This window comes from Sus scrofa, chromosome 10, assembly GCF_000003025.6.
Source record: "Sus scrofa isolate TJ Tabasco breed Duroc chromosome 10, Sscrofa11.1, whole genome shotgun sequence".
Lineage (NCBI taxonomy): Eukaryota > Metazoa > Chordata > Mammalia > Artiodactyla > Suidae > Sus > Sus scrofa.
In genome coordinates, this window is record NC_010452.4 from 59,790,073 (window position 1) to 59,817,932 (window position 27,860).

The following is a 27,860-nucleotide window of genomic DNA, read 5'->3' on the forward strand; positions in this document are numbered from 1 at the left end:
TAATCTTAGACATCATTTAATATCAAATTGTATTTTTCTAACACAACGGACAGTTTTATTAAATAAAACTTTATTGTCTACTGTTTACACTCATGTTGCTGCTGTCAAGTACAACAACTTACACAAACTCCTAGCATGAGTTACTCACTTTCTCCCCACTCAACTAGAGACACTGCTGGAGCATTAGATCTTTGCTTTAGGGATTTAAAAAAAAAAATGGGGGCATGGTGTCTTGAAAGAGACTCAAGCGACTTGTTGGCGTTGGAAGGCACAGCCGATACAGTCCAACAGCACTACCTGCTGTCACTGGGAAGGAAGGGGGATGGGAAACTGTTCATACAAGCACTTGCTTCTGGGAACAGACGTGACACTGGTGACACTAAAAGCTGGATTTGAGGAGGAACCAATAAAAGGGGGGACGTGGGAACGGGGACACTGTGAGTTTAAAGAGTACGAACAGTGATTATATCTCAAGTACGGATTCGATATAAATGTTCCAGAACTCCTTAAATAAGCTCCAGGCTACGGGCAAGTGGCAACTGGAAGGGCGTGTATTTTCAGACGGGTTAGGGGAGGGGGAGTGCTGGGATGAGTGTGCAGAACTGATCCCCGGCACCGTCTCGCTGTCACAGCTGAACACGGCGAGGCGGGTACAGCGCTTTCCAGCATCACAAGCAACACTGCGTGGATGTTTCTGACTGACTAATGTAAACTTGAGTTTTAAGGCAGCTGGTACTCATGCTGCACACGGGCTCAGCTCCGTGCCCATTTCAGACATGGGACGCTTCGCCCTGGAAAACGAACTGTGGCAGGAGAAGAGGGGGACCGCATTACTTGACAAAAACAATGCGTCAAAATACCTTCCCTTTCACACACAAAGAAATATCGCAACATTTAGAAAAACAAAGCACCCATCCCGCCAACTTCAGCCTGCTCCTTAACAAATATTTCAAAATACTGATAAATAATAGTGACTGCAAGCAGGATTCCGGTGCCAGAGCCGATGGCCCCGAGGAAGTCGGCTAAGACCGACAGGGCGCCGATGCACAAACCCCCAAACGCAGCGGCCGTGGGGATGTACCTGGAAGACAGAACCCGCAGTCAGAGGGCAGGGCGCCGGTGAGCAGCACTGACCTGTGCGGCGTGATGAATCTGGCAGTACCGATGGCGCGTCCAGAGCCACCGACAGTCACATGCAGATGGGCACTGTGCTTAATTAAGGGGACGATTGGACTTCCCGAGTTCAAGAAACCAGTTCACAGCTGAACAGGCAATACATGATTTTTACGGAAGAAAAGGAAAAGCCACAACTGAGGTTTGAGTACTGGACTGCTTAACAGTGTTGCTAAGTGGGTAACCATTAGCTCCCTCTAGCACAGGAAGAGTAAATTTCCAAATGCTTCCTAAGTATCAAATGATGACCTCTTCAGCAGTAACTCAACGGTGGTCACATGATCAAGTTATCTGGAGAATTGTTGAAAAATAATGGGACGGTATTTAAAGAAGGGGATGGGGAGACAAGGACGGCAGGCTGATAACCACTGAAGCTGGGCACGGGTGGACGCAGAGGTCCTCATGCCACTCTCTGCAGTCTATTCTGTGTTCTGGCAGCAAGTTAGCAATACCAATGTCTTTTCAACAAACACTTCTAGAACACGAGGATATCCGTGAGGAAGAAGGAAGCTGGACTCCTATCTCCTATCAAACAAAAACTAGCTCACAGTGGTCACAGACCTAAACGGAAGAGGATAAATCTTTGTGACCTTGGCTTCTTAGATACAACACCAAAAGTGGCACAAAGCAACCAAAGAAAAAACTGAAAAACTGAACATCAGAATTAAGAACTTAAGCATCAAAGGGCACCACGGAGGAGGTGAAAAAAGACAACCCACAGGATGAGGCCAAGTGTTTGCACATCACACGCCTGACATGAGAGACACCCTCAAATGCTTTTACTCTTACAGCTCGGTCACAAGAAACAACCCAATTCAACATTTTTAATGAGCAGAAGAACTGAAGAGAGGATTCCTCCAAGAACCTATTCAAACGGCTAGTTAACACATGAAATGCCGCTCAACATCATGGCTCTTCAAGGAGAAGCAAATCAAAACCACCGTGAAAGAAAAACCAGATACCATTTCATACCACTAGGGGGCTAGAATCAAAAAGCAAGAACAAAATACCTCAATGTTTAAAAGATGGTAAAAAATTGCTTTTAGTAAGTTATACCTCAATTTAAAAAGATGATAAAAAGGAGTTACCACTGTGGCTCGGTGGGTTAAGAACCCAAGTATTGGAGTTCCCGTCATGGCTCAGTGGTTAACAAATCCGACTAGCAACCATGAGGTTACAGGTTTGATCCCTGGCCTCGCTCAGTGGGTTAAGGATCCGGCGTTGCTGTGAGCTGTGGTGTAGGTTGCAGGTGTGGCTTGGATCCCATGTTGCTGTGGCTGTGGTGTAGCCCAGCGGCTACAGCTCCAATTCAACCCCTAGCGTGCGAACCTCCATATGCTGTGGGAGCGGCCCAAGAAATGGCAAAAAGACCAAAAAAAACCCCAAGTATCCATGAAGATGCAGGTTTGATCCCTGGTCTCGCTGAGTGGGCTAAAGGATCTGGCATTGCCACAAGCTGCGGCTCAGATCTGACGTTGCTGTGGCTATGGCTCCAATTCAACCCCTAGCCTGGGAACCTTCCTATGCCGCAGGTGCAGCCCGAAAAAGACAAAAAATAAAAAGATGATAAAAAATGAAAAGTAACTATACCTCAATTTTAAAAAACAATACAGTAAAACATAAAAAAAAAAAAAAAAGAAAGAAAAAACCAATGCTAGTGCTGGTGAGGCTGTGCAACCACTTCAGACGCTGCCACTGGGAACAGAGAATGGGATGGCCACCCTACGAGAGTCTGGCGGCTCCTCAACGTGATCAACAGAGTTCCTAAATGACCCAACAGTGCCGCTCCAAGAGAACTGACAGCATAGGTCCACACGCAGCTTGTACAGGTATGTTCGCAAGGGCATTATTCCTAAGAGCCAAAGAGTGGAAACAACCAACACGTCCATCAACTGACGAAATGAGTCAACAAAACACGGTAATCCATACAATGGCATAAAATGCACAAATAACAGATAAACCTGGAAAACACGACACGAAGTGAGAGAAGATATTCACAAAAGATCACATACAGTAACTCCATGCCTATGAAATGTCCAGCACAGGCAAATCCAAGAGACTAAAGAAAAAGCTGGAGGCTGAGAGGTAGGAGGGGCCGGGACGTAGCTCATGGGTGGTGAAAAGGTTCTTAAAACTCTATTGTAACGATTACACACTTAATACACTGAAAAAAATCCGCTAAACCATATACTTCACACAGTAAATTCATATCTCAATAAAGCTGTTATCAAAAAACAAAAAACACGCCTAGCCGCCACCCCGGACCAAACACATCCCAATTCCTAGAGGTGGGATATCAGATTTTTTTTAAGGTTCCCAGGTGACTTGATACGCAGCCAGCCAACAATGAGAACCTCTGACCTATGTATGTAGCATTTTAACAATGGGCTGAGCAGTGATGGGAACACAATTTCAATTAGAACAATAATTTCAGGTGTCAATTTTGATGTGACGAACAATTCAGTTCTGTGTCAAATTCTGGTTCTTTTGTGTTAAGTAAAGGAAAAATGCCTCAAATGTGAATTTAGACAAATTACAACATTTGACAATAAATGGAAAACCGGGTACCTGTGCGTGTAAGGCACACACTCTCCCATCAGGACGCAGCCTCAGGCCTCACCTGTTGAGCTCGTGAACCATGGAGGTGTCCCTGTGGCCCCTCATCACCATCTGCTGTTCCTTAAGCTGCTTCGCCACCTGCGAAGAGAAAACAGGTTTCCAAAGCAATCTCAGCTGCTTCACCGTCCACCGTCCACCGTCCACCATCCGCCAGGCTCCGTGGGAGGCGGGAGGCAGGCAGAGACCTCCCCATTCCCTGCAGCTGCGCTGCTGCACAAGCACGTCACCCCGACCTGAAGCCAGTGCTTCTCAATCTTTGCTAATCGCCAAGGAGAGCGCAGATATTAAGGAGTTAGCCTTTCTCAGGCAGGGCTGACTCTGGAGAGTCACAAACTACTGTAACATAGCAGAATTTTTCACTTTCCAGGAACTAGTTTTTAACTCCTTGGAGGTAATACTTCATGAAGAAGTATGAACTAGAATTTAAATTATAAAACTAATTACACGTATCAGGTACCATGAAAAATTACGAATTTTCTTTCATCTTCAAATAAACCAAATACTTACATCTTTGGCGGAGGAACCAGACACCTCTATCCAGGTCTTAGAAAAGAACGCGCAGGACCCCAGCATGAAGATGATATAAACCACCACGTGGACAGGATCCTCGAATATGGCGCCCATGGACTCCGGGGGGGACAGGTAGTAACAAAGCCCCCCCACTGGGTAAGACCGAGCAGGACCTCCCCCGCTGACATCCTACAGAACAAGAATAAAAAGGACAGAGCGTCACATTTTTGCGACTTTTGAAACTCCTGGAAGCTCCCTGTCGCACAGCAGGTTGAGGATCCAGCATTGCTGCTGCCATGGCACAGGTCACAACTGCAGTGCAGGTTTAATCCCTGCCCTGGGAACTTCCACATGCCATGGGTACTGGGTACAGCCAAAAAAAATTAGGACAATGTTTTAAGCTCAAAGCACCTACAACTAATGATTCCATGTAACTTAAGGATTTGCTTTTGTGTCTAATATCTTTACTCCTTCAAAATTATACAGTATCTATTACATAAAAGACACTGTGACTACACTATTAACAGAAGAGCGATTTTTAGAAAAACATAATACATCTACAAGAAGAATCCTTCTCTTCCTAAAGCTGGGAACGTGATGACATTTACACTGATCTCTGATAATGTTCAGAATCTGAAATCCTCTGAACTATTTAAGAGTAAGCACAGATTCTTTCACTTCTGAGTTTCTAATAAGAATGCAATCAATTGCAGTATTAACAGAAGACTAACTCACCGGCTAAACTTTATATAACTTGTATATTATAAACAAATGCTCTTTTAATAAATACTTATAATGGCATTTTTATCCACACAAATATTTAAGAATTTTTATAATAAAAGAAATGGGAACAGGAGTTCCCGCCTTGGAGCAACAGGATCAGTGGTGTCTTGGAAGCGGTGGGACACAAGTTCGATCCCTGGCCTGGCACAGTGGGTTAAGGATCCGGCGTTGCCACAGCTGTAGCTTTGGTCACAACTACAGCTCAGATCTGATTCCTGACCAGGGAACTCCACATGCTGTCGGGCGGCCAAAAAAAGAAAAAAAAAGAAAGAAATGGGAACCGCATGTATTTGCTCATATTAAATACAAGTTCAGGGCCATAAAGGGTGGGGAAGCAATTTTGAGTTGCAACGATCAAAACGTCTGTTTCCTAAATTTACAATTTCCAAATGACTCCTTTACTGTGTCCCTGGAGTCACTAATCTCAATCAGAAGCACTGTTTACAGACAAATTTAACTTCCCAATAATTCTCATTTAAAAAAAAAAAATCTTACTCAGCCATAAAAAAAAAAACAAAATCATGCCATTTGCAACAACAAGGGTGGAACTAGAGACTTTCATACTTAGTCCGTCAGAAAGAGAAAGAGAAATACCATATGATGCCACTTATATCTGGACTCTTAATATACAGCACAAATGAACCTTTCCACAGAAAAGAAACTCATGGACTTGGAGAACAGACTTGTGGTTGCTGGGGGTGGGGGGGTGGGGACTGGGATGGACTGGGAATCTGGGGTTAACATATGCAGACTATTGCCTTTGAAGTGGAGAAGCAATGAGATCCTGCTGGGTAGCACTGGGAACTATCTCGCCACTTAGGATGGAATGTGATGGAGGATAATGTGAGAAAAAGAATGTATATATATATATATATATGTGTGCGTGTGTGTGTGTGTGTGACTGGGTCACTTTGCTGTACAGTAGAAAACTGACACAACACTATAAACCATCTATATGGAGAAAAAATCAAAATCATTAAAAAAATTTTTTTTAATCTCGTTAAGATCCAACACAATCTATACAACCATTCAGTGCAATCGCTGCTGTAAAATTCGCATAGTAATTATTACTGCCAGACCATCAGCTCACGTGTGGAGGGACCCTCCCCTCTCCACAGGTAATCAGGTTTCTGGTAAATGAATGGAAAAGGAGCACAGCTGATCGCTGAACCACGTGGGGCTTACGGCACCGACCCCGCACACAGCTGAGAAATACACACAGAGCTTACAGCCGTGCCTCTGTATAAACGGCTCCTCCCTCCGTATCCAAGGTCCTGTGTGGCAGGACTCAACCTGCTGCGGACCGTGTGGAACTGAAGTATTTACTACTGAACAAAATCTGCACCTAAATGGACCCGCGCAGCCCATATGCCACAGGTGTGGCCCTAAAAAGAAACTTAAAGATGTGTCACTATAACTTACAATGCAAAAGGCAGCATATTGAGACAAATGCACAGAATAAGCCCCATGTTTCAGGAATGATGAAAAAATTATATTTTGGGGAGAAATACAAATTCTAGAATTACATATTCTGTAAAACATAAGGATCTTAGTTTTCACTAATCCCCTAATTTTCAAGGAGAAAACTACCCCTTGGTCAGGTGAAAGAATTTACGTCAATCAAAATTCAACGCCACGGTAACTCACAACACTGGGAGTTCCCGTTGTGGCACAGCGGAAATGAATTCAACTCGGATCCAGGAGAATGCTGGTTCCATACCTGGCCCGGCTCAGTGGGTCGGGGATCCAGCATTGCCCTGAGCTGTGGTATAGGTTGCAAACACAGCTCTGAGCCTGCGCTGCTGCAGCTGCGGTGTAGGCCAACAGCTGGAGCTCCAACTCAGCCCCTAGCCTGGGAACTTCCATATGCCAGGGGGTGCGTCCCTAAAAAGCAAAAAGAACAAAAACCACACCACAATCCCAGTGAGTGAAGCTGGATTGCTATAAAGCTGTTATGAGGAAGAGGATCTAAAAGAGGAGGCGAAAACTTACTAGATTCTATTTCTAGCAACTCTATTCTCTCTTCAATCTAGTAATTGCAGGCGTTCCCATCATGGCACAGTGTAAATGAACCCGACTAGGAACTATAGGGTTTGATCCCTGGCTTCGCTCAGCGGGTTAAGGATCCAGCGTGGCTGTGGCTGTGGTATAGGCCGGCAGTTGTAGCTCTGATTGCACCCCCTAGCCTGGGAGCCTCCACATGCCACAGATAGGGCCCTAAAAAGCAAAAAAAAAAAAAAAAAAAAAAAAAAGGAAAGGAAAGAAAGAAGATCTAGTAATTCCATGCCTTTCTCCAGCTAATCACCCACTAGTTTACTGCCACTGAGGCCATGCAAATCAGCAGGGGAGGTGGGAGAGAATGATTTCAGTATCAATATAATCAGCAAATACCATCTTTGGAAAAAAACACTCTAGGCAATAGTGGAATAAGATTACAAAGCAGGGAACCGCTTTCTTTTTTCTTTTTTTTGGGCACACCGGCAGCACACAGAAGTTCCTGGGCCAGGGATCAAACGCACACCACAGCAGAGACAATGCCAGATCCTTAACCAGTAGGCCACCAGGGAACTCCTGGGAAATCCCACTCATAACCGCAACTGTGATTTTAACCTGGAAGGAAACTCAAAGGAGATGTGAAAATGAATCCTAGGTGTAAAATAATAAAAAAAAAACCTGGCTAGGGGTTCCTGTTGTGGCTCAGTGGGTTATGAACCCGACTGGTATCCATGGGTTTGATCCCAGGCCTCACTCAGTGGGTTGAGGATCTGACATTGCTGTGGCTGTGGTGCAGGCTGCAGACTCGGCTCAGCTCGGATCCTGCGTGGCTGTGGCTGTGGCTGTGGCTGTGGGGTAGGCCGGCAGCTGCAGCTCCAATTCGACCCCTAGCCTGGGAACAGTGGCCCTAAAATAAAAAGTACTTGGCCAAAAATCTTAGCTTTACAACACATACAGCTTTACAACGCTTCCAAATAGATAATAAACCGTAAAGGAATCTGAAAATGTTAAAGCAACTGCTTCGACTGTGGCTCCTCCCTTTCGGTTAAAAATATAAGCATGAGGAGTTCCCGTCGTGGCGCAGTGGTTAACGAATCCGACTGGGAACCATGAGGTTGTGAGTTCGGTCCCTGCCCTTGCTCAGTGGGTTAACGATCCGGCGTTGCCGTGAGCTGTGGTGTAGGTTGCAGACGCGGCTCGGATCCCGCGTTGCTGTGGCTCTGGCGTAGGCCGGTGGCTACAGCTCCGATTCAACCCCTAGCCTGGGAACCTCCATGTGCCGCGGGAGCGGCCCAAGAAATAGCAACAACAACAACAACAAAAAGACAAAAATAAATAAATAAATAAAAATATATAAGCATGAAATGCAAATTACCATACATGTGAATACTGAGAATAAACCATAAAATACTCACAGCCCACTGGCCCAGCAAATTGACTAAAAAGTTGCCACTAAATCGAACGGACAGCATCTGGGAGATGACATACAGGTTGGACACGAGGGCCGACTGCAGGATGATGGGGATGTTGGACGTGTAGAAGAGCTTGATGGGGTAGCTGCTGTACTGCCCTCGGTACCGCGCCGACTTGATGGGCAGGTCCACACGGAAGCCCTGAGGAGGGAAGGCCAGACGCGGGTCACCGGAGCCGCAGGCCGGGAGGACGCGGGCGAGGGCGCAGCGGCCGCGGGGCGCGTGACCAGGCGACGCCAAGACACGTTCCCATCCACACGGACGCCCGCAGAGAGGCATCCGTCTCTCGGCCTGACCACTGCCACTTGGTGCCGTAGAGACCAAGCCGCGGAATCATCTGCTGAAGCAGATTTGCCCACACTGGCCTGTGGGCGCGAACATCTGCAACGGCATTCTGCTCTCGAGGAGCCAAATAAAACTCCACACCCCAGTGACTTCAGCCAGGACAGGAGGCTTACCTGAAAGTAGATAACGACTGCGAACACAAAAACCGTAGCAATGAGGTTCATGAGATTGGGCAAATTCTGACGGTAGAAAGCCTCCCGTAAAGCTCGAACTTTGTCTGTCCTGGTGGCCAGGAGATGGAAGAGGGCAATGACGGCCCCCTCAAACTCCGTACCTGAGAAGGGGAGACGGAAGTCAGCCGCAGCCTCATCACGCACAGTCGTCCCCAAAGTCACGACACAAAACCCCGGAGCTCCAGTACCAGGCAGAAAACACGAGGCACATAAGTCACCCACGTTTGTTTCCCGATACGCCCACGTGTGGAGCCTCTCAAAGTCCTTACGTCACTGGGGCAAGGAGATTTGTTTTTTCTTTTTAGCATAAATCTGAAGTTTTCTCAAGAGACTATTCTTGATGAAAACAGGAAAAGGAGGACGGACTAAAGCAACTACTTCATTCGGAACAACTCGCCTGGCCTTTCGGTTCGGGAAGGGGAAGGACTATAAGGGGCAGGAGAGCGGAGGTGGGGAGCAGCAGCAGCAAAGCAGAGAGAGCTGTCTGTTCCTCTGCGAGCTGGCCCTTAAGTTCAGTTTACCAAGTACGTCAGTCACCATCACTGCTACTTTCTAAGGCTGGGACCAGGTTAGTTGTTAACCAGTACAAATCCTGGATGGCAGTTGAGAGAAGCAGAGATGGGTAAGGCATGACAAGGAAATATTTCAAAATTGAAGTGCTGTTACAAAGCCAAGGAGAACAGCTGCAAAAGTACTAGTGCTCCCTGATGGTACAAACAGAGATAGGTTTTCGTCTGAAAAGTTTCACCCACTCTCGTTTCAGCCCTCTAGGAATGCTGAAATCAAAGTCAGTACTTCTGCAGCAATGGCTTAGGCAGATAAAGTTTTTTAAAGGCTTGCAACCACTGAAATTTTAAGTGAGCAGAGGCTACATTTTAGATAGTCTTCTTGCTGAAGTAGTGTTTCCTACTTCACTCATCTCTGCTCATCGGCCTTGGAACAATCAGCATCCGAGGCCGCCCGGGACGGCAAGGCACCACCTCGTGTTCCTCTCAGCGCACATCCAGCGGGACCCGTGCAGGGGCAGCCGCGTGCACTGTACCTCGGCCAGTGTTAATGGTGGTGGGACTAAAGGCCTTCCAGACAATGGTCTCACAGATGTTGGTGGCAATAAAGAGGGAAATACCAGACCCCAAGCCGTAACCCTTCTGTAGCAGCTCATCTAACAGCAGCACAATCAAACCAGCAACAAACAACTGTGGGGAAAGAAAGGCAAGTAAGCTGAAGCCAGAATACACTCGAGAAAGGGGAGGGTGAACATCATTGACTACTTTGAAATCCCAGTATTCTCAACACTTAAAACCCAACGGCTGCAAAATCACGGTTAAGGACCCTCGGCGTCTGGAGTTCCTGTCGTGGCGCAGTGGTTAGCGAATCCGACTAGGAACCATGAGGTTGCGGGTGTGATCCCTGACCTTGCTCGGTGGGTTAAGCGAGGTCAGGGATGGAACCCACACCTCATGGTGTTGCCGTGAGCTGTGGTGTAGGTTTCCCATGAGACTCGGATCCCGAGCTGCTGGGGCTCTGGCGTAGGCCGGCGGTTACAGCTCTGATTCGACCCTTAGCCTGGGAACCTCCATGTGCCGCGGGTGCGGCCCTGAAAAGACAAAAGACAAAAAAAAAAAATTGACACTCTGAGTCTTTTAACCCAGTTTAATCTAGCGGGAGGCCAATTCTGCAAATCAGAGGATTGGAAATGTCATTATATTATAAAGCAGACTGTGACTTTCAAAGTATATTTTCATTTCTCTTACCATGTTTGAAAATAAGGACTACTGAAAAGCACACAAAAACAGAAACATTCATAGTTGTAGTGTTTATGACAGCAAGAAACTGAAACCGTTCTAAACGGCTCTGAGTAAGTGAAAGGCCAAATGAACTACGACACAGTAACAAGAGGTCATTTTATAGGCCATTAAAGGAAAAGTATGTGAACTATGTTGGTATATTTTTAAGTATTACATATTTATATGTTGATTCGATATAAAATATATAGAATAAGTCAAAAATAGAGACAAATGTGTACAGATTACAACAATGTACAAATGCATTTGATACATCCAATGACAAAAACTGAAGAAAAATCTGAAGGCGTCTAAGGGTCAGCAGGTTCTTAAGCTCGTAATTTTTTTTTTTGATGAAAGCATACTAACTTTACGTGAAATCAAAAGTTTTTCATTTTCCTCTTTCCTCAGACATTTCAGTAAAAGTGTTCATAAAAATAAGCCATCGGCTTGCAAGTGACCTCTGTGGTCATGACTCCTTTCCTGCACTTCGGTCACTAATGAGGATGGGAAGAAAATGTCCCCAGTCGGCAGCTGTCCCCACTTCAAAGACAGCCCCTCCTCCAGAAGCTGGGAGACGCTGCTTCCATCCCTCCCAGCTCTCAGGCTCACACAGCCCACCCCGTGCGCCCTGTTAAGAAAGAGAGAAAACTACAGGGCACCACTTGAAGCACGCTTACCTTACAGCGTTTGCTTTTTTTTTTTTTTTTGTCTTTTTGCCTTTTCTAGGGCCGCTCCCGAGGCATATGGAGGGTCCCAGGCTAGGGGTCTAATCAGAGCTGTAGCCACCGGCCTACACCACCCACAGCAACACGGGATCCGAGTCGCATCTGCAACCTACACCACGGCTCACGGCAATGCCGGATCCTTAACCCACTGAGCGAGGCCAGGGGTGGAACCCGCAACCTCATGCTTCCTAGTCGGATTCGTTAACCACTTCGCCACGACAGGAACTCCTACAGTGTTTTCTTTTTAAGCGTCATTTCAAGGCTGTACAGAGCCTAACTTGTCTATTCCCATTCTTTCAGTTTGACTTTCAATGGACTGTAGAAAAGGTAAAATCCTCAAAACTTCTAAGCGAGCTCAGGAATCCTTTACTGTTTGGAAACCAAGTTTAACAATCTGACAAGATAAAAGACAAGTTAGGACTTAACTACTGAGATTTTATTTTGACCACAATTACATAACACGTACATACTCCCCATCATAAATACCAAAGCCCTCCCTGGACAGCACAGAACCGCGGTCCACGAACGGACCATCAGCCAACCATGAGGCGTTATCATGGGCTTTTGATTAAATGACCTGTCCAAGATCACACAGGCAGCTCTGAAACAACAGGAGCTCCCCAAACCCCTGTTCCCACCATCAGACTAGAGAGTGATTCGTCTTTATCTGGTGAAAATCAAACTCATGCTTTTCTAATTGGACAAAGGAATTTTAGAGAAATCTAAATAGGAAATAACTTCCATAATTAAAGGAATAAGATAAAAGCGTGCATGCCTATGAGGGGAATGAGAGAGCAGAAGTGACAGCCCCTCACTGAATAGAACAGTGGTAAAAAAAATGAATACCAACTGCATGCTCTTCCAGAAAACTACCTAAGAGTCCATTAAAAATGCCTCTCTGGTCAAAAGACAAAATATTTCCATTTTATTAGAAACGTCCTAGGATATGCGATGTGTGTCAATGATGCCTGAGAAATACCTCAGCAATCCCATCCTCCTTGTTCTGAATCATCCTGGCTAAACCAGCTCCTTACTACAACTTGCTTCCTACTAGGATTTCCTATTAAAAAAAAAAGAGAGACGGTCAACGACGCAAGTCTGAAATGGTCTAATTTCTCTCTTTCTGCATATATGTGTATATAGAACTATTACTAATAAAGTTGTGTTTTAGTTTCATTTTAAACGATTTTTATGACCTTGATCCTCTGACCACTAAAAAAAAAAAAGCAGTTTTCTAAATTAATCCGAATTTCATAGAGTATGTAAGAGCCATTTCCAAGATAATCAGGACTCTAGATGTTGAGTGTTTAACTTAAACCTCTTTTCAAAACTCCAGTACATAACCATTAACTTAAGTACAATCCATACTTGGGCAACTTCTCTAAATTATTTTTAAGGATTACATTCGAAAAATAGCTTCCACACTGTACATATTTTGGAGTTCTTGTTGTGGCTCAGTGGTAACGAACCCAACTAGTATCCATGAGGACATGGGTTTGATCCCTGGCCTTACTCTGTTAAGTATTCAGCATTGCTGTGAGCTGTGGCGTAGGCTGAAGATGGAGCTCGGATCCCTCGTTGCTGTGGCTGTGGTGGAGGCCAGCAGCTGCAGCTCCAATTCAACTCCCTACCCTGGGAACTTCCATATGCCACAGATGCAGCCCTAAAAGCCAAAAAAAACAAAAAAACAAAAAAAAAACAAACAAATTTTACATATTTTAAGATACTTAGTAGAGCAAAAATTATGTTGGCCTTTAAAAATCCCATTCTATGAGTTCCCGTCGTGGCTCAGTGGTTAATGAATCTGACTAGGAACCATGAGGTTGCAGCTTCAATTCCTGGCCTCGCTCAGTGGGTTAAGGATCTGGCGTTGCCGTGAGCTGGGGTGTAGGTCACAGATGAGGCTCAGATCCTGAGTTGCTGTGGCTGTGGCGGAGGCTGGAAGCTACAGCTCCGATTAGACCCCTAGCCTGGGAAACACCATATGCTGCGGGTGTGGACCTGGAAAAGACAAAAAAAAAAAGACCAAAAAAATAAATAAAATAAATAAAATAAAATAAAAATAATTAAAAATCCCATTCCAAAGTATCCATTTCAAAAAATCCATAGACTATATATATGTATGTTTATATGGTATTTCATAGACTGTAAGATATTATTTGTAATGCCATTGTTTTGTGTACCACTAAGAAAAAAATTACTGCCAATTAAACTATGACAATAGGGGTAGTTTCCTTTGTGGCTCAGTGGTTAACAAACCCAACTAGGATCCATGAGGACACAAGTTCGATCCCTGGCCTTGCTCAGTGGGTTAAGGATCCAACATTGCCATGAGTTGTGCTGTAGATCGCAGACATGGCTCGGATCCCGTGTTGCTGTGGCTGTGGTGCAGGCCAGCAGCTATAGTTCCGATTCCACCCCAAGCCTGGGAACCTCCACATGCCACGGGTACGGCCCTAAAAAGCAAAAAACAAACAAACAGACAAAAAAAATCAAAACAAACAAAAAAAAACAACTATGACACAATAACTTATCACACAGAATTTTTATTTTCCATGTATTAAAAGTTTAGACTTAGATGTTTATCATCTAACTTGTTCTTTCTATGCATTTGTTTACATACAATTTCATTTCAATAATAAATCACAGCGGGTTGTGGAAGACTTCAAACAGCCACTGAACTCAATGACATGTTATATAAACAGCAGTTAAACTCAATGACATGACATGGTTATACACCACATATAACCAGCTGAGGAAATGATATAAACGGCTGGGACCAGCTGACACGCACAGGCAGGCAACGACTACCATCAGGACTGCCACCTGGCTGAGGGCAAGTGCCAGACACTATCGCCTCGCCAAGCATCCTGATCTCAAGAGTCAACAAAATGTGAAAAAGGTGCATCTTGGAGCCTGTGACGTACGGCTGAGCCACAATGTTTTCATTACACGTCTGTGGGGCTACTCCAGTAAATTTTAACTTCTTATAGCAACACCAATAATGAACATACTACAGTTAAGTAAAATAATTTCAAAGGTTAAGAAAATCCATCTATCCATCGCCTGAGGAAATGCTACAAGCGAAGGAAGGGATGCAGCTGTTGTCTGCACGTGTGCGACTGCACTTCTTACCTGAATGATGATCAGGAGGCAGATCCCGGCGCCCATCTCAGCAGGGTCCCCGTACATGCCCGTCATGACATACACGATGGCCTGGCCGATGGTGATGATCATCCCAAACACTGACAGAAACGGGAAAGGAGGACATGCTCACAGCCTCAGAGCAAAAGACACCGAATTCGTCTGTTTGGAAAAGGCTCTTTAACTGTATTAATGCTCACGTTTCTGGGCTCCGTTGAATAGGGCTCTATCTTTGGGTGTATCTCCAACTTCAATGATTTTGGCTCCAGCTAACAACTGCATAATCAAACCAGATGTTACAATTGGGGAGATACCCAACTCCATTAAAGTTCCTACAAAGGAAGTGGAAAGCAATAAATAATCCTTAGTAAACCCAATGCAGATTAATTCAGAAACATCCCAGTCCTTAATTATGTCTACTGAAATACATGCTTAAATGTTAACACACACATTTTCATTCCTTAAACATTAATTGCTAAAGACTCATTTATTAACACAACCTGGAAACAATGCATTGAGTCAAAATTACTAGATAGACTACAAAAATTTAATTTCTGTACATTCTAGACTTAATTACCTTTTTTTTTTTTTTAGTCACGCCTGCGGCATGCAGAAGTTCCCAGGCCAGGGAATGAAGCTGCACCACAGCAGTTACCCGAGCAGCAGTGGCAATGCTGGATCCTTAACCCACCAAGCCACCAGGGAACTCCTAAACTTAAATTCTTAAAGAAATCCTTTGAAAGCATCATCCAGGATTTCTGTCCAAATAACCATCTTTAAATGTACTAATGTAAATTTTATTTTGGTGCACAATTTAAAAATTACATACTAAGCCCAAAAATTAAATACCAAATTAATTTTAAAAATTATATTTAAGCATATCTGTGACTCTAATTCAAAATCTAAAATTATAAAGTCACCAAATTCAACATTATAAAACAGTGGCATGGGAGTTCCCATTGTGGCTCAGTGGTTAACAAACCCAGACTAGGAACCATGAGGTTGTGGGTTCGATCTCTGGCCTCACTCAGTGGGTTAAGGATCCAGCGTTGCCGTGAGCTGTGGTGTAGGTCGCAGATGAGGCTCAGATCCCATGTCGTGTGGCTGTGGTGTAGGCCGGTAGCTGCGGCTCCGATTCAACCCCTAGCCTGGAACTTCCATATGCTGCAGATGCGTCCCTAGAAAAGACAAAAAAATAAGAATAAAAAATAAAATAAAATAGTGGCATGAAAAATGTTAATGACATAGTGGGTAGGAAAAAACATTCAAAAATTATATATATTGGAGTTCCCGTCGTGGCGCAGTGGTTAACGAATCCGACTGGGAACCATGAGGTTGCGGGTTCAATCCTTGCCCTTGCTCAGTGGGTTAACGATCCGGCGTTGCCGTGAACTGTGGTGTAGGTTGCAGACGCGGCTCGGATCCCGCGTTGCTGTGGCTCTGGCGTAGGCTGGTGGCTACAGCTCCGATTCAACCCCTAGCCTAGGAACCTCCATATGCCGCGGGAGCGGCCCAAGAAATAGCAACAACAACAACAACAAAAGACAAAAAGACAAAAGACAAAAAAAAAAAAAAAATTATATATACAGTTTGATTTCATTTAAGTGGAAGATCGTTCCCTGTTATTTTAGTTTGGTTATCAAGATGTCTGTATTATTATCTGATTTTTATTCTTTTTATTTGCCTCTCTCCATTTTCTAAGCTTTTTTCTTTTTTTTTGTCTTTTTAGGGCCGAACCCGAGGCATATGGAGGGTCCCAGGCTAGGGGTCTAATCGGAGCTACAGCTGCTGGCCTACACCACAGCTCACGGCAACGCTGGATCCTTAACCTCCTGAGTGAGGCCAGGGGTCGAAGCCGAAACCTCAAGGTTCCTAGTTGGATTCGTCTCCACTGTGCCACGACGGGAACTCCTCCAAGTTTTTCTTTGCCGAAAGCATGCATTACACTTTTAGGAAAAAAAATAACAAAGCCAAACATACCAAGTGTGTAAGGTAATATGAAAAAACTAAGAAACTGGCCAAGACCATGTTTCCACTGGTGATTCTGTCACATCACAACTTTAAATCCTGGCTTCTATAAATAATGGAAAGGTGCCCTCCATATGAAAAAAGATTCCATCTGCAAAGGATTCTTCTTACCTTCTCAGAGGATTTCTCAGCGGTAAAAGATAAAAACACGTCTTATTGTTAAAGCCAAGAAAGAGGCAGGAAGGTACATTTCTTTTTATATGAAATCACCAAAATTTATAACTGTCAAATGGATCTAAGTCCAAAAACTAATCCAATCAAGCTTTAATGAACAGTTCATCTAGGAAATACGGCACTTCAGTTCAGCAGGGAAAAGCATAAATGGACCTCGGCTAATGACTGGCCATTTATAGAAAATTAAGCCTAGATACCTTAACTCATGACTTCATCAAAATCAAGGCCAGATATTTAGAAAAATTAGCCATAAAAGACAAAAAACAAAAGTACTAGAAGGGAGTATGCTTATAATCTTATAAAAGCCTTCCTAAGTATGACAAAATACCTAAAAGCCACAAGGAAAAAGATGGATGATGTGATTAGTACAACTATGAAAACTCCAAGTGGCAAAAGACAGAATAGTTTAGAATATTCAAACATGTATGACAAAGAGCTCGTATCTCTAAGAGGCAAAGAATTCCTAACAATGAATTTTATTAAAAAAAAAAAATTTACAGCCATACCCACAGCATATAAATTTCGAGGCGAAGGGTCGGAACTGGAGCTGCAGCTGCCGGCCTACACCATGGCCACAGCAACACCAGATCCAAGCCGCATCTGCGACCTATGCCGCAGCTTCCTTAACCCACGGAGCGAGGTCAGGGATCCAACCCACATCCTCATGGACACTAGTGGGCTTCTTAACCCACTGAGCCATCTAACAGGCACTCCAGAAAAGAATTTTAAAATGAACAAACAGCAAAACTAAAATAAGACAAATACTGTATGACATCACTTGTGTGTAGAATCTAAGAAATACAACAAACTAGTGACTATAACCAAAAAAAAGAAACAGACTCACAGAACGAACTAGAAGTTACAAGGGCAGGGAGGGAAGAAGGCAAGGGCAATGTGAGGGTGAGGCAGGGTGTAAGACAGGCTCAAGAATGTATTGTACGACATGGGGAATATGGCCCAACCCTCCCAAAACAGAAAAATCATGAGATAAATGGGAGTTCCCTGGTGCACAGTGGGTTGAGGATCTGGCACTGTCACTGTAGTGGCTCTGGTGACTGCTATGATGCAGGTTCAATCCCTGGCCCAGGAACTTTCACATGCCACAGGCACAGCCACTCCCAATAATGGTCTTTCTCAGGAAAATACCAAGTATATAGGAGGAACCAGAGCCCCCACATCTGTACTAGGTCACCGGGCAACTCTACGCACAGCTGACTGGCTCTGGTGCAAATCCTGGTTAAGCTGGAATCCAGAACTGAGTCAAAGAACCACAATGAGCTCCAAAACTGCCTGGCTCTTTCTCCCCAAAGCTCACTTGTTCTACCTCCTCTTTGGATTCCAAAAAATAACTAGTATCCTTCCAGTAAATTCCATTTTTGCGTTTAAACTGGCCAGTAATTGCCTATGACTTCTAACAAGTCCACTCACAGAAGAAACACAAATATTCAATAAAAATGTAAGATAATATTCAAGCTCACCAACACACAAAGAAATACAAATTAAATAACAGATAGCAGCGTGTGCCTGTCTGACCAAGTCTAAAGGATAACTATGACCACTGCTGGAAGAGAAATGGTCATTCTCATACACCATAGCGGAGAGGGTAGAATACCTCAAAGCTTTCAGAAGAAAACTCAGCAGTATCTCAAGTAACGTTCCTTGTAAACAAACAGTCAAAATTCTAGAAATCCATTCTATTAAAAATTTATAGGGAGTTCCTCTGTGGCTCCGCAGGTTAAGGATCTGGCTTTGTCACTGCTGCGGCACAGGTTCAATCTCTGGCCCAAGAACGTCCACATGCCACAGGCATGGCCAAAAACAATTAAAAATAAAAAAATAAAATTAATAGGAGGGGAGGTCCCTGGCGGTCTACTGGTTAGGATCCGGCACTTTCACCACCGCAGCCACGGCTGAATCCCTGGTCTGGGAACTGAGATCCCATGTCAAGCTGTTGCACACTGTGGCCAAAAAATAAAAAATAAATAAAACAAAAATGTATAGGAGAGTGTGACAGTATTCATGGTAGCATTGGTTATAATGATATAAAATTGGGGGAAAAACAGTGAATGCATGACAGAAAACCCTAAGAGAACCATTCCTAGAGCACACTGCCTGCCTTGTCTAGCTTTATCATCTGACTCCTGGATTCATCTGCAGCATCACGTCCCACCACACCCCCCCTTCCTTATTTTCTTTGAGCCACACCATCCTCCTCATTGTTCTCAGAACATAGGAAGTATAGCTGCACCTCAGGGCCTTTGCACTTGCTATTCCCTAGAACGCTCCTCCCCAGATCTTCACACAGCCTTCTTTCTCATGTCTGGCAGGTCTCTGCTCAAATGTCCCTTCTTTCTCCCAAAATATACGTCCTGTAGAGTCTACCACCCAACACAGAAAGTGACTCCACAACAAAAGGAACATTGTCTTGATCAAAACTCTAACATCAGCACTCAACACAAAGCTCTACTCACAGTAAGGACTCCACAAACACCTGATGAATGGATGATTACATAAATCGAGCATATCCATATATCAGAATGGTATATGGCCACTCAGTGAAATAGCTTATCCAGCATATTAAGTAAACACACCAAGGAGCAGAATAGTTACATAGTAGATTTTATTTTTCAGTTTAAAAAAAAAACTATAGGGAGTTTCCTGGTGGTCTAGTGGTTAGGATTCAGCACTTGCACCACTGTGGCCCAGGTTCAACCCCTGGCCTGGGAATCAAGATCCCAGGTTAAGCTGCTGCATACTGCGGCTGAGAAAAAAAGCTCTTATTAAAAAAAGGTATAGAAATTCATGTATGTGAATATATATGCAGAGAAAAATCTGGATGGATATTCACTGATGTGCTGTCTTCCCAGGAGTAACCCCCAAGAAGTGAGACTTTCATTTTCAGCTTTATGCAAATCTGAAATGTTGGTGCATTTCCTTTATAACAAATACAACTTTTTTTTTTTTTGGTCCTTTTAGGGCCACACCAACAGCATAAGGAGGGTCCCAGGCTAGGGGTCCAATTGGAGCTGTAGCCGCCAGCCTATGTCAGAGCCACAACATCGCACAATCTGAGCCACGTCTGTGACCTACACCACAGCTCACGGCAAGGCTAGATCCTTAACCCACTGAGCAAGGCCAGGGATCAAACCCATGTCCTCATGGATACTAGTTGGGTTCGTTACCAATGAGCCATGACAGCAACTCCAAATACACAGTTTGTAATGATTTACATGTTGGTCGCTTCTCCTAAGCATGAGTTTCTTTTACCATATGATCCCCCCCCACAGACATCAAGAAATAGTTGTTCCCACATCTTCGTGTCTACATGATGTCAGCACTAGTGTGGAGGCAAGAGAAAAGCACCCACCTCTGTTGGATGCGAGAATAACTCTCATCCAGTAGAAAGGATCTGCAGAATCGGACGACATGATTCCAAACAGGGGTATCTATAGATCACACAAAATATTTTATAAAAACGCAGTACATAAATTAAATTTGAACTTAATTTATAAGGCATTCACTCAACATTTGCAATACTTAAAAAACACTCCATCTCATGTTCTGTAACAAAACAAACACATCTGAAAAGTAAAGTGTTTTAACGAAAATAAAAGCAATGCAGACAGTTCCTGCCATGGCTCAGCAGTTAACGAACCCAACTAGCATCCAGGAGGATGCGGGTTCGATCCCTGGCCTTGCTCAGAGGGGTAAGGATCTGGCGTTGCCGTGAGCTGTGGTGTAGTCCGCAGATGCAGCTCGGATCCCACACTGCTGTGGCTGTGGTGTAGGCCAGCAGCTGTAGCTCCAATTAGACCCTTAGGCTGGGAACCTCCATATGCCTCAGGTGCAGCCCTAAAAGGACAAAAGACCAGGAAAAAAAAAAAAAAAAAAGTTTCAGAAGATCCTGCCAGCAATTTTAAACAGTCCCTCTGAAAAAATAAAAATAAAGAATAAACAGTCCCTCTGGTCAACCTAAACCTCTTTAGACAGCTGACTTTATTAACTGAGTTAGCAAAAGCAAGAAGCACAGATATCTTACGCACGCTCTATAGCTGCAAACACTCTTCGCCTAATGTGACAGATGGGGAGGAGGTAAGTCATTGCATAAAAACCAGTTAACACGACAGGACAGCCCATACCACCACACTCCCTAAGCTGGGAAGAGATCAATCAAACCCCTTTCCTTAAATGACCTCACAGAGACAGCCATTAGGTCCACGATTAGATGCTTTGTGGGGTTATAAACACCAACAAGGCAGCCACCCCCCCCAAGTAATGAGATTCCCCCCTTTCCTGTAGTCGATGGATCACCAAACTCAGAGTCTAACTTATTCCTCCTCCTAAGTTCCACGGCTACAGGACCATGTCCAACAAGAGCTGGACAACAGAACCATGGCTTTTTTTTTTTTTTTTTTTTTTGGCCACACCCATGGCTTATGGAAGTTCCGGGGCCAGGGACTGAATCCAAGTGGCAGCTGCAACCTGCACCACAGCTGCAGCAATGCCAGATCCTTAACCCACGGTGCCAGGCTGGGGATCAAACCCGCACCTCTGCAGCAACAACACAGCAGGCACCCCAAAAGCTATTTTCTATGACTCCCCGAGTTGCAAATTTTCAGACGATGCCCTATATTACATAAAATAATCAGTTTCAGCCTGACAAAACACAGTGTGCACTTCAGAAAAAACAAGCATTCCAGGCTTGAATGGAAACAGTGAACCAGTCAAATGGACACACACAAAACAGGATTGGGGATCTTCAAAGCAAACAAGCTCTTTCTGGGCTAAGAGGGCAAGCCGTGATTAACTGAACAGAATTTCCCTCCCCAACGCCTAAGAACATATGTCTTTCAAAACATGTACAATAGGGAGTTCCCTGGTGGTGCCCGGGGTTCAATATCCAGCGTGGTCTGTCCCTGCTGTAGCTTGAGTTGCCGCTGTGGCGCAGGCTGGATCCCTGGCCCCAGAACTTCCACATGCTGAAGGAGAGGCCAAAAAAAGGAAAAAACAAAAAGAACACACATGTAAAGTAGTAAAAGCTAATGAATATTTTAAAATCTAAAGAAAAATAACCTGTCAAGCAGCCCAACAAGAAAAGGGCTCGTAAGTGCTCCTGTTGTGGTGCAGTGGGTTAAGAATCCGACTCAGGTCTTGGAGGAGGCAAGGGTTCAAACCCTGGCTTGGTGCAGTGGGTTAAAGGATCCAGCATGTGGCAGCTGTGGTACAGATCACAGCTGTGGCTCAGATGCAATCCCTGGCCCAGGAACTTCCATATGCTATGGGTGCAGCCACAAAATTTAAAAAAAAAAAGAAAAGGGATCATAAACTTGATGGTCACAGGTGGGGAGAAACAGCAGACAAATGAGGGAGAGAGAGACTCATCATGGGAGTTCCCACTGTGGCTCAGCAGGTTACGAACTAGTATCCATGAGGATGCGGGATTGATCCCTGGCCTCACTCAGTAGGTTAAGGATCCCATGTTGCCATGAGCTGTGGCGTAGGTTGCAGACACACCTCAGATCCAGTTTGGCTGTGGCTGTGGCACAGGCCAGCAGCTACAGTTCCGTTTGAACTGGGAACTTCCATATGCCGCAGTTGCAGCCCTAAAAAGCAAACTAACAACATTGTAAATCAAGTATTCTTTAATCAAAAGTAATTTTTAAAAAAATGATACCCAAAATAACTATTATTTTAACTAAAAGTTTCTCGGGAGTTCCTGTCATGGTGCAGCGGAAGCAAATATGACTAGGAACCATGACGTTGCAGGTTCAATCCCTGGCCTTGCTCAGTGGGTTAAGGATCCGGCACTGCCTAAGCGTGGTGTGGGTCGCAGATGTGGCTCAGATCTGGTGTTGGCTGTGGTGTAGGCCAGCAGCTATAGCTCTGGTTGGACCCCTGGCCTGGGAACCTCCATATGCCACGGGTGCGGCCCTAAAGAGACAAAAAACAAAAAAAAAAGTAAGTTTCTCAAGTTCTAACCAACCAAGACCTTAGAAAAGTACAGACATTTGTCTAATGTTTGGTTACATACCTGGCAACACACCAAGAAGATGAAGAGAGTTATAGCAGTCCATAGTACCTTCTCTCTAAACTGGATCTGCACCACAAAACAAAGAATGATCAATCAAAACCAAAAGCAGCAAATATAAAGCAAAAACCCATACCAGAGCATAACCAACATTCCTTATCACGACAAGCTCCTGTTACTTACTATTAAAATTTACCACTACTCTCACTCTAGTTAGTAGCAGCTAACAAAAGAGCTAAACTTCTCAAACATCTTTCTTAACTTTTCCAAGAATTAAGTAATTTAAACACATGCAGGAGTTCCCATCGTGACTCAGTGGTTAACAAATCCGACTAGGAACCATGAGGTGGCAGGTTCGATTCCTGGCCTTGCTCAGTGGGTTAAGGATCCGGCGTTGCCATCAGCTGTGGTGTAGGTCGCAGACGAGGCTGGGATCTTATGTGGCTGTGGCTGTGGTGTAGGTCGGCGGCTACAGCTCCGATTCGACCCCTAGCCTGGGAACCTCCATATGCCGAGAGAGTGGCCCAAGAAATGGCAAAAAGACCAAAAAAAAAAAAAAAAAAAAAAAAAAAAAAAAAAAAAGTAAACACATTCAGGCCTCAATGCGTTGTACCGTGTTAAATGAAACTGAAAAGGATGAAAAGACACGTCCAACATGCAGGCATTACAGCTAACGCTGTACTGTGCAAAGTGAGGACTGCCTCTAACACTTGTATATCAATATTTCACAGCATACGAAAAGCTAGAATTTCTTGCAGTGCCTGAGCTGTAACTCGAATAATTATTTTTATACTCTCATAGCAATAAAAAAGGAAATATACTTCTCCATAAAACAATAAGTTTAACAAAAGTTTTACTTATCTCTTCCCATTCCCTATTTTGGGTAATTTCATGAAAAACTGAGAGTATGGCAGAAGAGGAATGTCTCAGATCTGGTTTGGGATTAACAGTATTTCTGGAAGTAAAATGCCTCCGCTCCAAAAATGTACAATGATGAAGGAACAATCTGACGCCATCACAATATCTTCCAAGTGCACCTCTGTGATTTTCCTTTGGATGGAAGAAATCCAGAAATGGGAGGGACACACCTGCACAGCCGCAATCCATTTATGGGAAACAGCTGTACTCATCACAGTCGACCCCATTTAAAAAAAAAAACAAAGCTGACCCAAGAGATTGGATCATTCCTAGTGCGATGGATCATGACAGACAGAATACGGAATCTTATCTAACACACAGGCCAAAGAAACGCCTGCTTTGGAAACGGCAAAACTTAAAGTCTTTTTTTTTTTTTTTTTTTTTTTTTTTAATGACTGCACCCATGGCATATGGAAGTTCCCAGATCAGGGAATGAGTCCGAGCCACAGCTGTGACCTACGCCTCAGCTGCAGCAACTCCGGATCCTTTAACCCACTGCACCTGGTGGGGACAGAACCCTTGCCTCCTCCACCGCTGGAGCCACTGCAGTTGTGTTCTTAACCCACTGCACCCCAACGGGAACTCCAAGAACAGTCACTTCTGAAACCACAAGATACAGCATCTAGATTGAAAAGGTCTGTAAATAGTTTTATTTACTCCGTGCCTCTCGCAAAGGAGGAAGATCAGGTGATATTTTTCTAACTACAACCAAAAAAAGGTTGGGGAAAATCAATCAATCTAGCTAGTTTAACAGCACAGGTCATTTAGCGACCCTCTATACTACTAAAATATCATACTTACTTTCCTTTCAGGTTTCTGAATTTCTGGTAGAACGGCACAGAAGGGTTTGATAACTTCTAAAAATTTGACTGTTAAAATAAATAAGTAAATATCCTTATTACAAAGCTTTAAAAAAAGAGACGTATCTTTTTACAGAATCAAATACAAAGGTTCTCTTTTAGGGCAATCCATCCCAACCTCATCCCCCAAAAGAATTAATCATGATGGTCTCCATTTCAAATCTATGAGGAAGGAGACATAATTCAAGGGACAAAAGAATCCAAAAGGTTTAAGGGCTGATCAGTAGAAGCAAAGTGATGCGATGATCCTGGTGCCACAATTTTGCTTTCTCATGCCGGAATCCCAGCTCTTTAATATATGCAAAAAAAAGGGGATACTATCCCTACACCAAAAAGAGCAAACCCAGGCCACCCACAAGTCCATACACCACAGAAGGAAACAGGACAATCAGAGGGGGAAAGTCCAACAGGAAATGGGCTGAAACTGCAGGGCCGACTGCATCTGGGACTGAAACACACCGTGATGCACAAGTGAGAAACATCACGGCACCACCTTTTATAAACAGGTTTTTAAAACACTGTATTCAATCTCTGCTTCATTTCCTTAGGTCACTATTCACTGCGGGTCGCTCTCCCACCTAAGGACCTCTCAGCCCTTGTGCAGTCATCAGCCCAGGTAAGGACAATGACACTTCATTAGAAAGTACTGTTTTCCCAGACAACTCGTAATATATAAAAGTAAGATCACTGAAGGTTCTTTAAGGCTAGGCACTCTCTTCTGGCATGGCTTGAGTCAAGTCCTGCCAAAGAACTGGAGGATGAAAATGACAATTCCTCAGCCTTTGCCAGTGTCTGCCATGTCCAGAAACACAAGAAGCCACAACGAGCTATTAGCGGTGGTCATCTTCCCTCACAAACACGGGATTCTGTTCACTGACATCACGAAATTGTTTTACACCTGACGTGCGGAGTGACACCTCAGCAGTTAGCCAAAAGGGGACTCTACGCTCTTGCTATAAAACCTCCCAAAATGATGGCAGCCACTGATGTTTGGCAGAAGAATGCCGAAAATGCTCATGGGCAGGTGTGTGTCGGCCACGTACCATTTCAGATGACTTTGAAAGTAAATGTGAATTATGGAAAATGTTCATCTCCAATGCAGAACCAACGTCAATCCCATCAGGAAATGTCCTGGAATCCCCGTCACCCCTTTTCGTTCCCATTTCAACCACGTGCCCTCCCAGGTTTCTTGGCTTATGATCACATGCGTTGGAGTGTTCAGGTTCAAGCAATGCTTTTGTCTGCCACTTGTCTACTCCTGTGTTGCAAAATTTAACCCTTTATACTGAAAATTCAAGCCCAAGTGTCGCCCCTACTTCCTTCCTAGCTTCCCCAAATGTCTCCTAGTTGGCTGGCCAATGGGTGCACAGCTTGGGTTTGCGGTAATCCATTCATCCAACAATCACCCGAACAGCTATGTAAGAATATTTGCGAAGATACGTGGTGTTGCGTTCGGGAGACGGCCCTCAAAAGATCCCCATTATACAAGGCCTTGTCCCCAAAGCTTATATGCCCTTATGCTGAGTTTTCAGTAAATGCTTACAGAATGACTTAAATACAAAATTTAAGGAAAATGCTATACCACCAACCTCCTTTCCTCGCCTACAACACACGCCATGCATCGCTTTTAAAAAAAATGAAACAAATCAGGGAGCTTCACTCGTCACAACTAACATACCAAGGAAGGGTGACTTGGGAATAAAAATATGAGTTTCCAAAGCCCCTGAAAAATTAACAGTGGTCCAGTTTTCGCCCGGTTGCCTAACTCCCCGCCCCCGAAACCAATGGCCTCCCCGCGCGGTCCTCCGCTCCTCGCCACCCACTGAACTTAGATCCTGGGCCTCCAGGTCGGGTCCCTGCAACTGGCCTGGCGAGGCCTCGCACTGGCGGCGCCTCGGCGGAGGTCCCCAACCCACGCCCTCCGCAGCTGCCCGGCGCAGCCCGCGCCTCCCCGCCCGCGGGCCGGACGACGCCAGGGCGGGCGCCAACCCCACTCCCGCGGTTCGTCGGCGCCTGCGCCCCCGGCGGGAGCCTCGCCGCCGCTACTCACTGCCCATGGCGGCGGCTGCGGTGGCCCGGCGGGGCCCAGCGGCCTCGGAGCGGCCTTAGCTCGGGTCCCGCGTCTGGGGCCTCGGCGCCAGCTCCCGACGCGCTCCGGCCAGCCCGGCACAGGCTCCGCCCCGAGCCACGTGACACGCGCCCTGCCCCGCCCCCCGACGAGGCGCTGGCCGTTGGCCGCTGGTGCGCTGACGTCACCGCGTTGCCATGGCCACCGCCGGCGCTCCCGAGGGCGTGCTCACGCGGGGTCCTGGAGCAGGGAAGCTCTGTGAGGCTACAGCAAACCAGGCCTTTATGCTGGGAGCACGTCTCCGAGTTCAGTGTCCAGCAAGGGTCATCTCTTTGCCAGCCAGAGCGGCAGCCCCAGGAACGCAGGCCGGATTCGATCCCAAGGCCTGAAACAGCAGCCCCTAGAACCAGCGTCACCCAAACAAACTTTTTATTTTGCTTCCAAATTATTGGAACCTCTAGGAAGTTTTCAGAAACTTGGGACATTTTGTCCAAATTAATAGCTTCTGAACGCTCCACTATCTCCCTCTTACACTCTACACTCTTTAGCTTCTCCGAAATAGATCAGAATTTTGTCCCTCTGGACTAATCCCTTTTGTCCCCTCTCAGACAGGATAGTATAAAGGAAAGCAATACAGCCTTAAAAATCTGCTGGCCTCACATTTTTAATTCTTTTTTTTTTTTTTTTTTTTTTCCCGCATCTTTAGGGCCGCACCCGAGGCATATGGAGGTCAAATCAGAGCTACAGCTGCCACCTACACCACAGCCACGGAAACACCAGATCCAAGCTGTGTCTGCAACCTTCTCCATAGCTCACAGCAATGCTGGATCCTTAACCCACTGAGGGAGGCCAAGGATGGAACCTGCCTCCTCATGGATGCTAGTCAGGTTTGTTAACCGCTGAGCCCTGATGGGAACTCCTAATTCCTATTTCTTTTTTTTTTTCTTTCTTTTTTGTCTTTTTGGAGCCACACCGGTAGCACAAGGAGGTTCCCAGGCTAGATGTCTAATCAGAGCTATAGCTGCTGGCCTACGCCACAGCCAGAGCAAAGCCAGATC

At 45.0% G+C, this 27,860-nt stretch overlaps 1 protein-coding gene across 3 annotated transcripts; it reads right to left on the reverse strand.

Moving 5' to 3' along the window:
• Positions 1 to 26,967, reverse strand: SEC61A2 (Sec61 translocon alpha 2 subunit). 3 transcript variants are annotated; one of them, XM_003130808.6, is made up of 12 exons: positions 26,785 to 26,967; positions 24,676 to 24,743; positions 22,960 to 23,025; positions 20,296 to 20,374; positions 14,927 to 15,058; positions 14,718 to 14,827; positions 10,113 to 10,266; positions 9,011 to 9,171; positions 8,496 to 8,693; positions 4,300 to 4,491; positions 3,794 to 3,870; positions 1 to 1,081 (listed from the first exon to the last, which is right to left on the reverse strand). In XM_003130808.6, exons 1-12 carry the CDS (start codon positions 26,789 to 26,791, stop codon positions 895 to 897), a joined length of 1,431 nt encoding a protein of 476 aa, XP_003130856.1. In that variant the 5' UTR covers positions 26,792 to 26,967; the 3' UTR covers positions 1 to 894. The 3 variants fall into 3 exon arrangements, with proteins under 3 accessions (XP_003130856.1, XP_005668256.1, XP_013835765.1); XM_005668199.3 differs by lacking the exon at positions 20,296 to 20,374 and having other exon boundaries at positions 49 to 1,081; positions 26,785 to 26,888; XM_013980311.2 differs by lacking the exons at positions 20,296 to 20,374; positions 26,785 to 26,967 and adding an exon at positions 25,778 to 26,640 and having other exon boundaries at positions 49 to 1,081.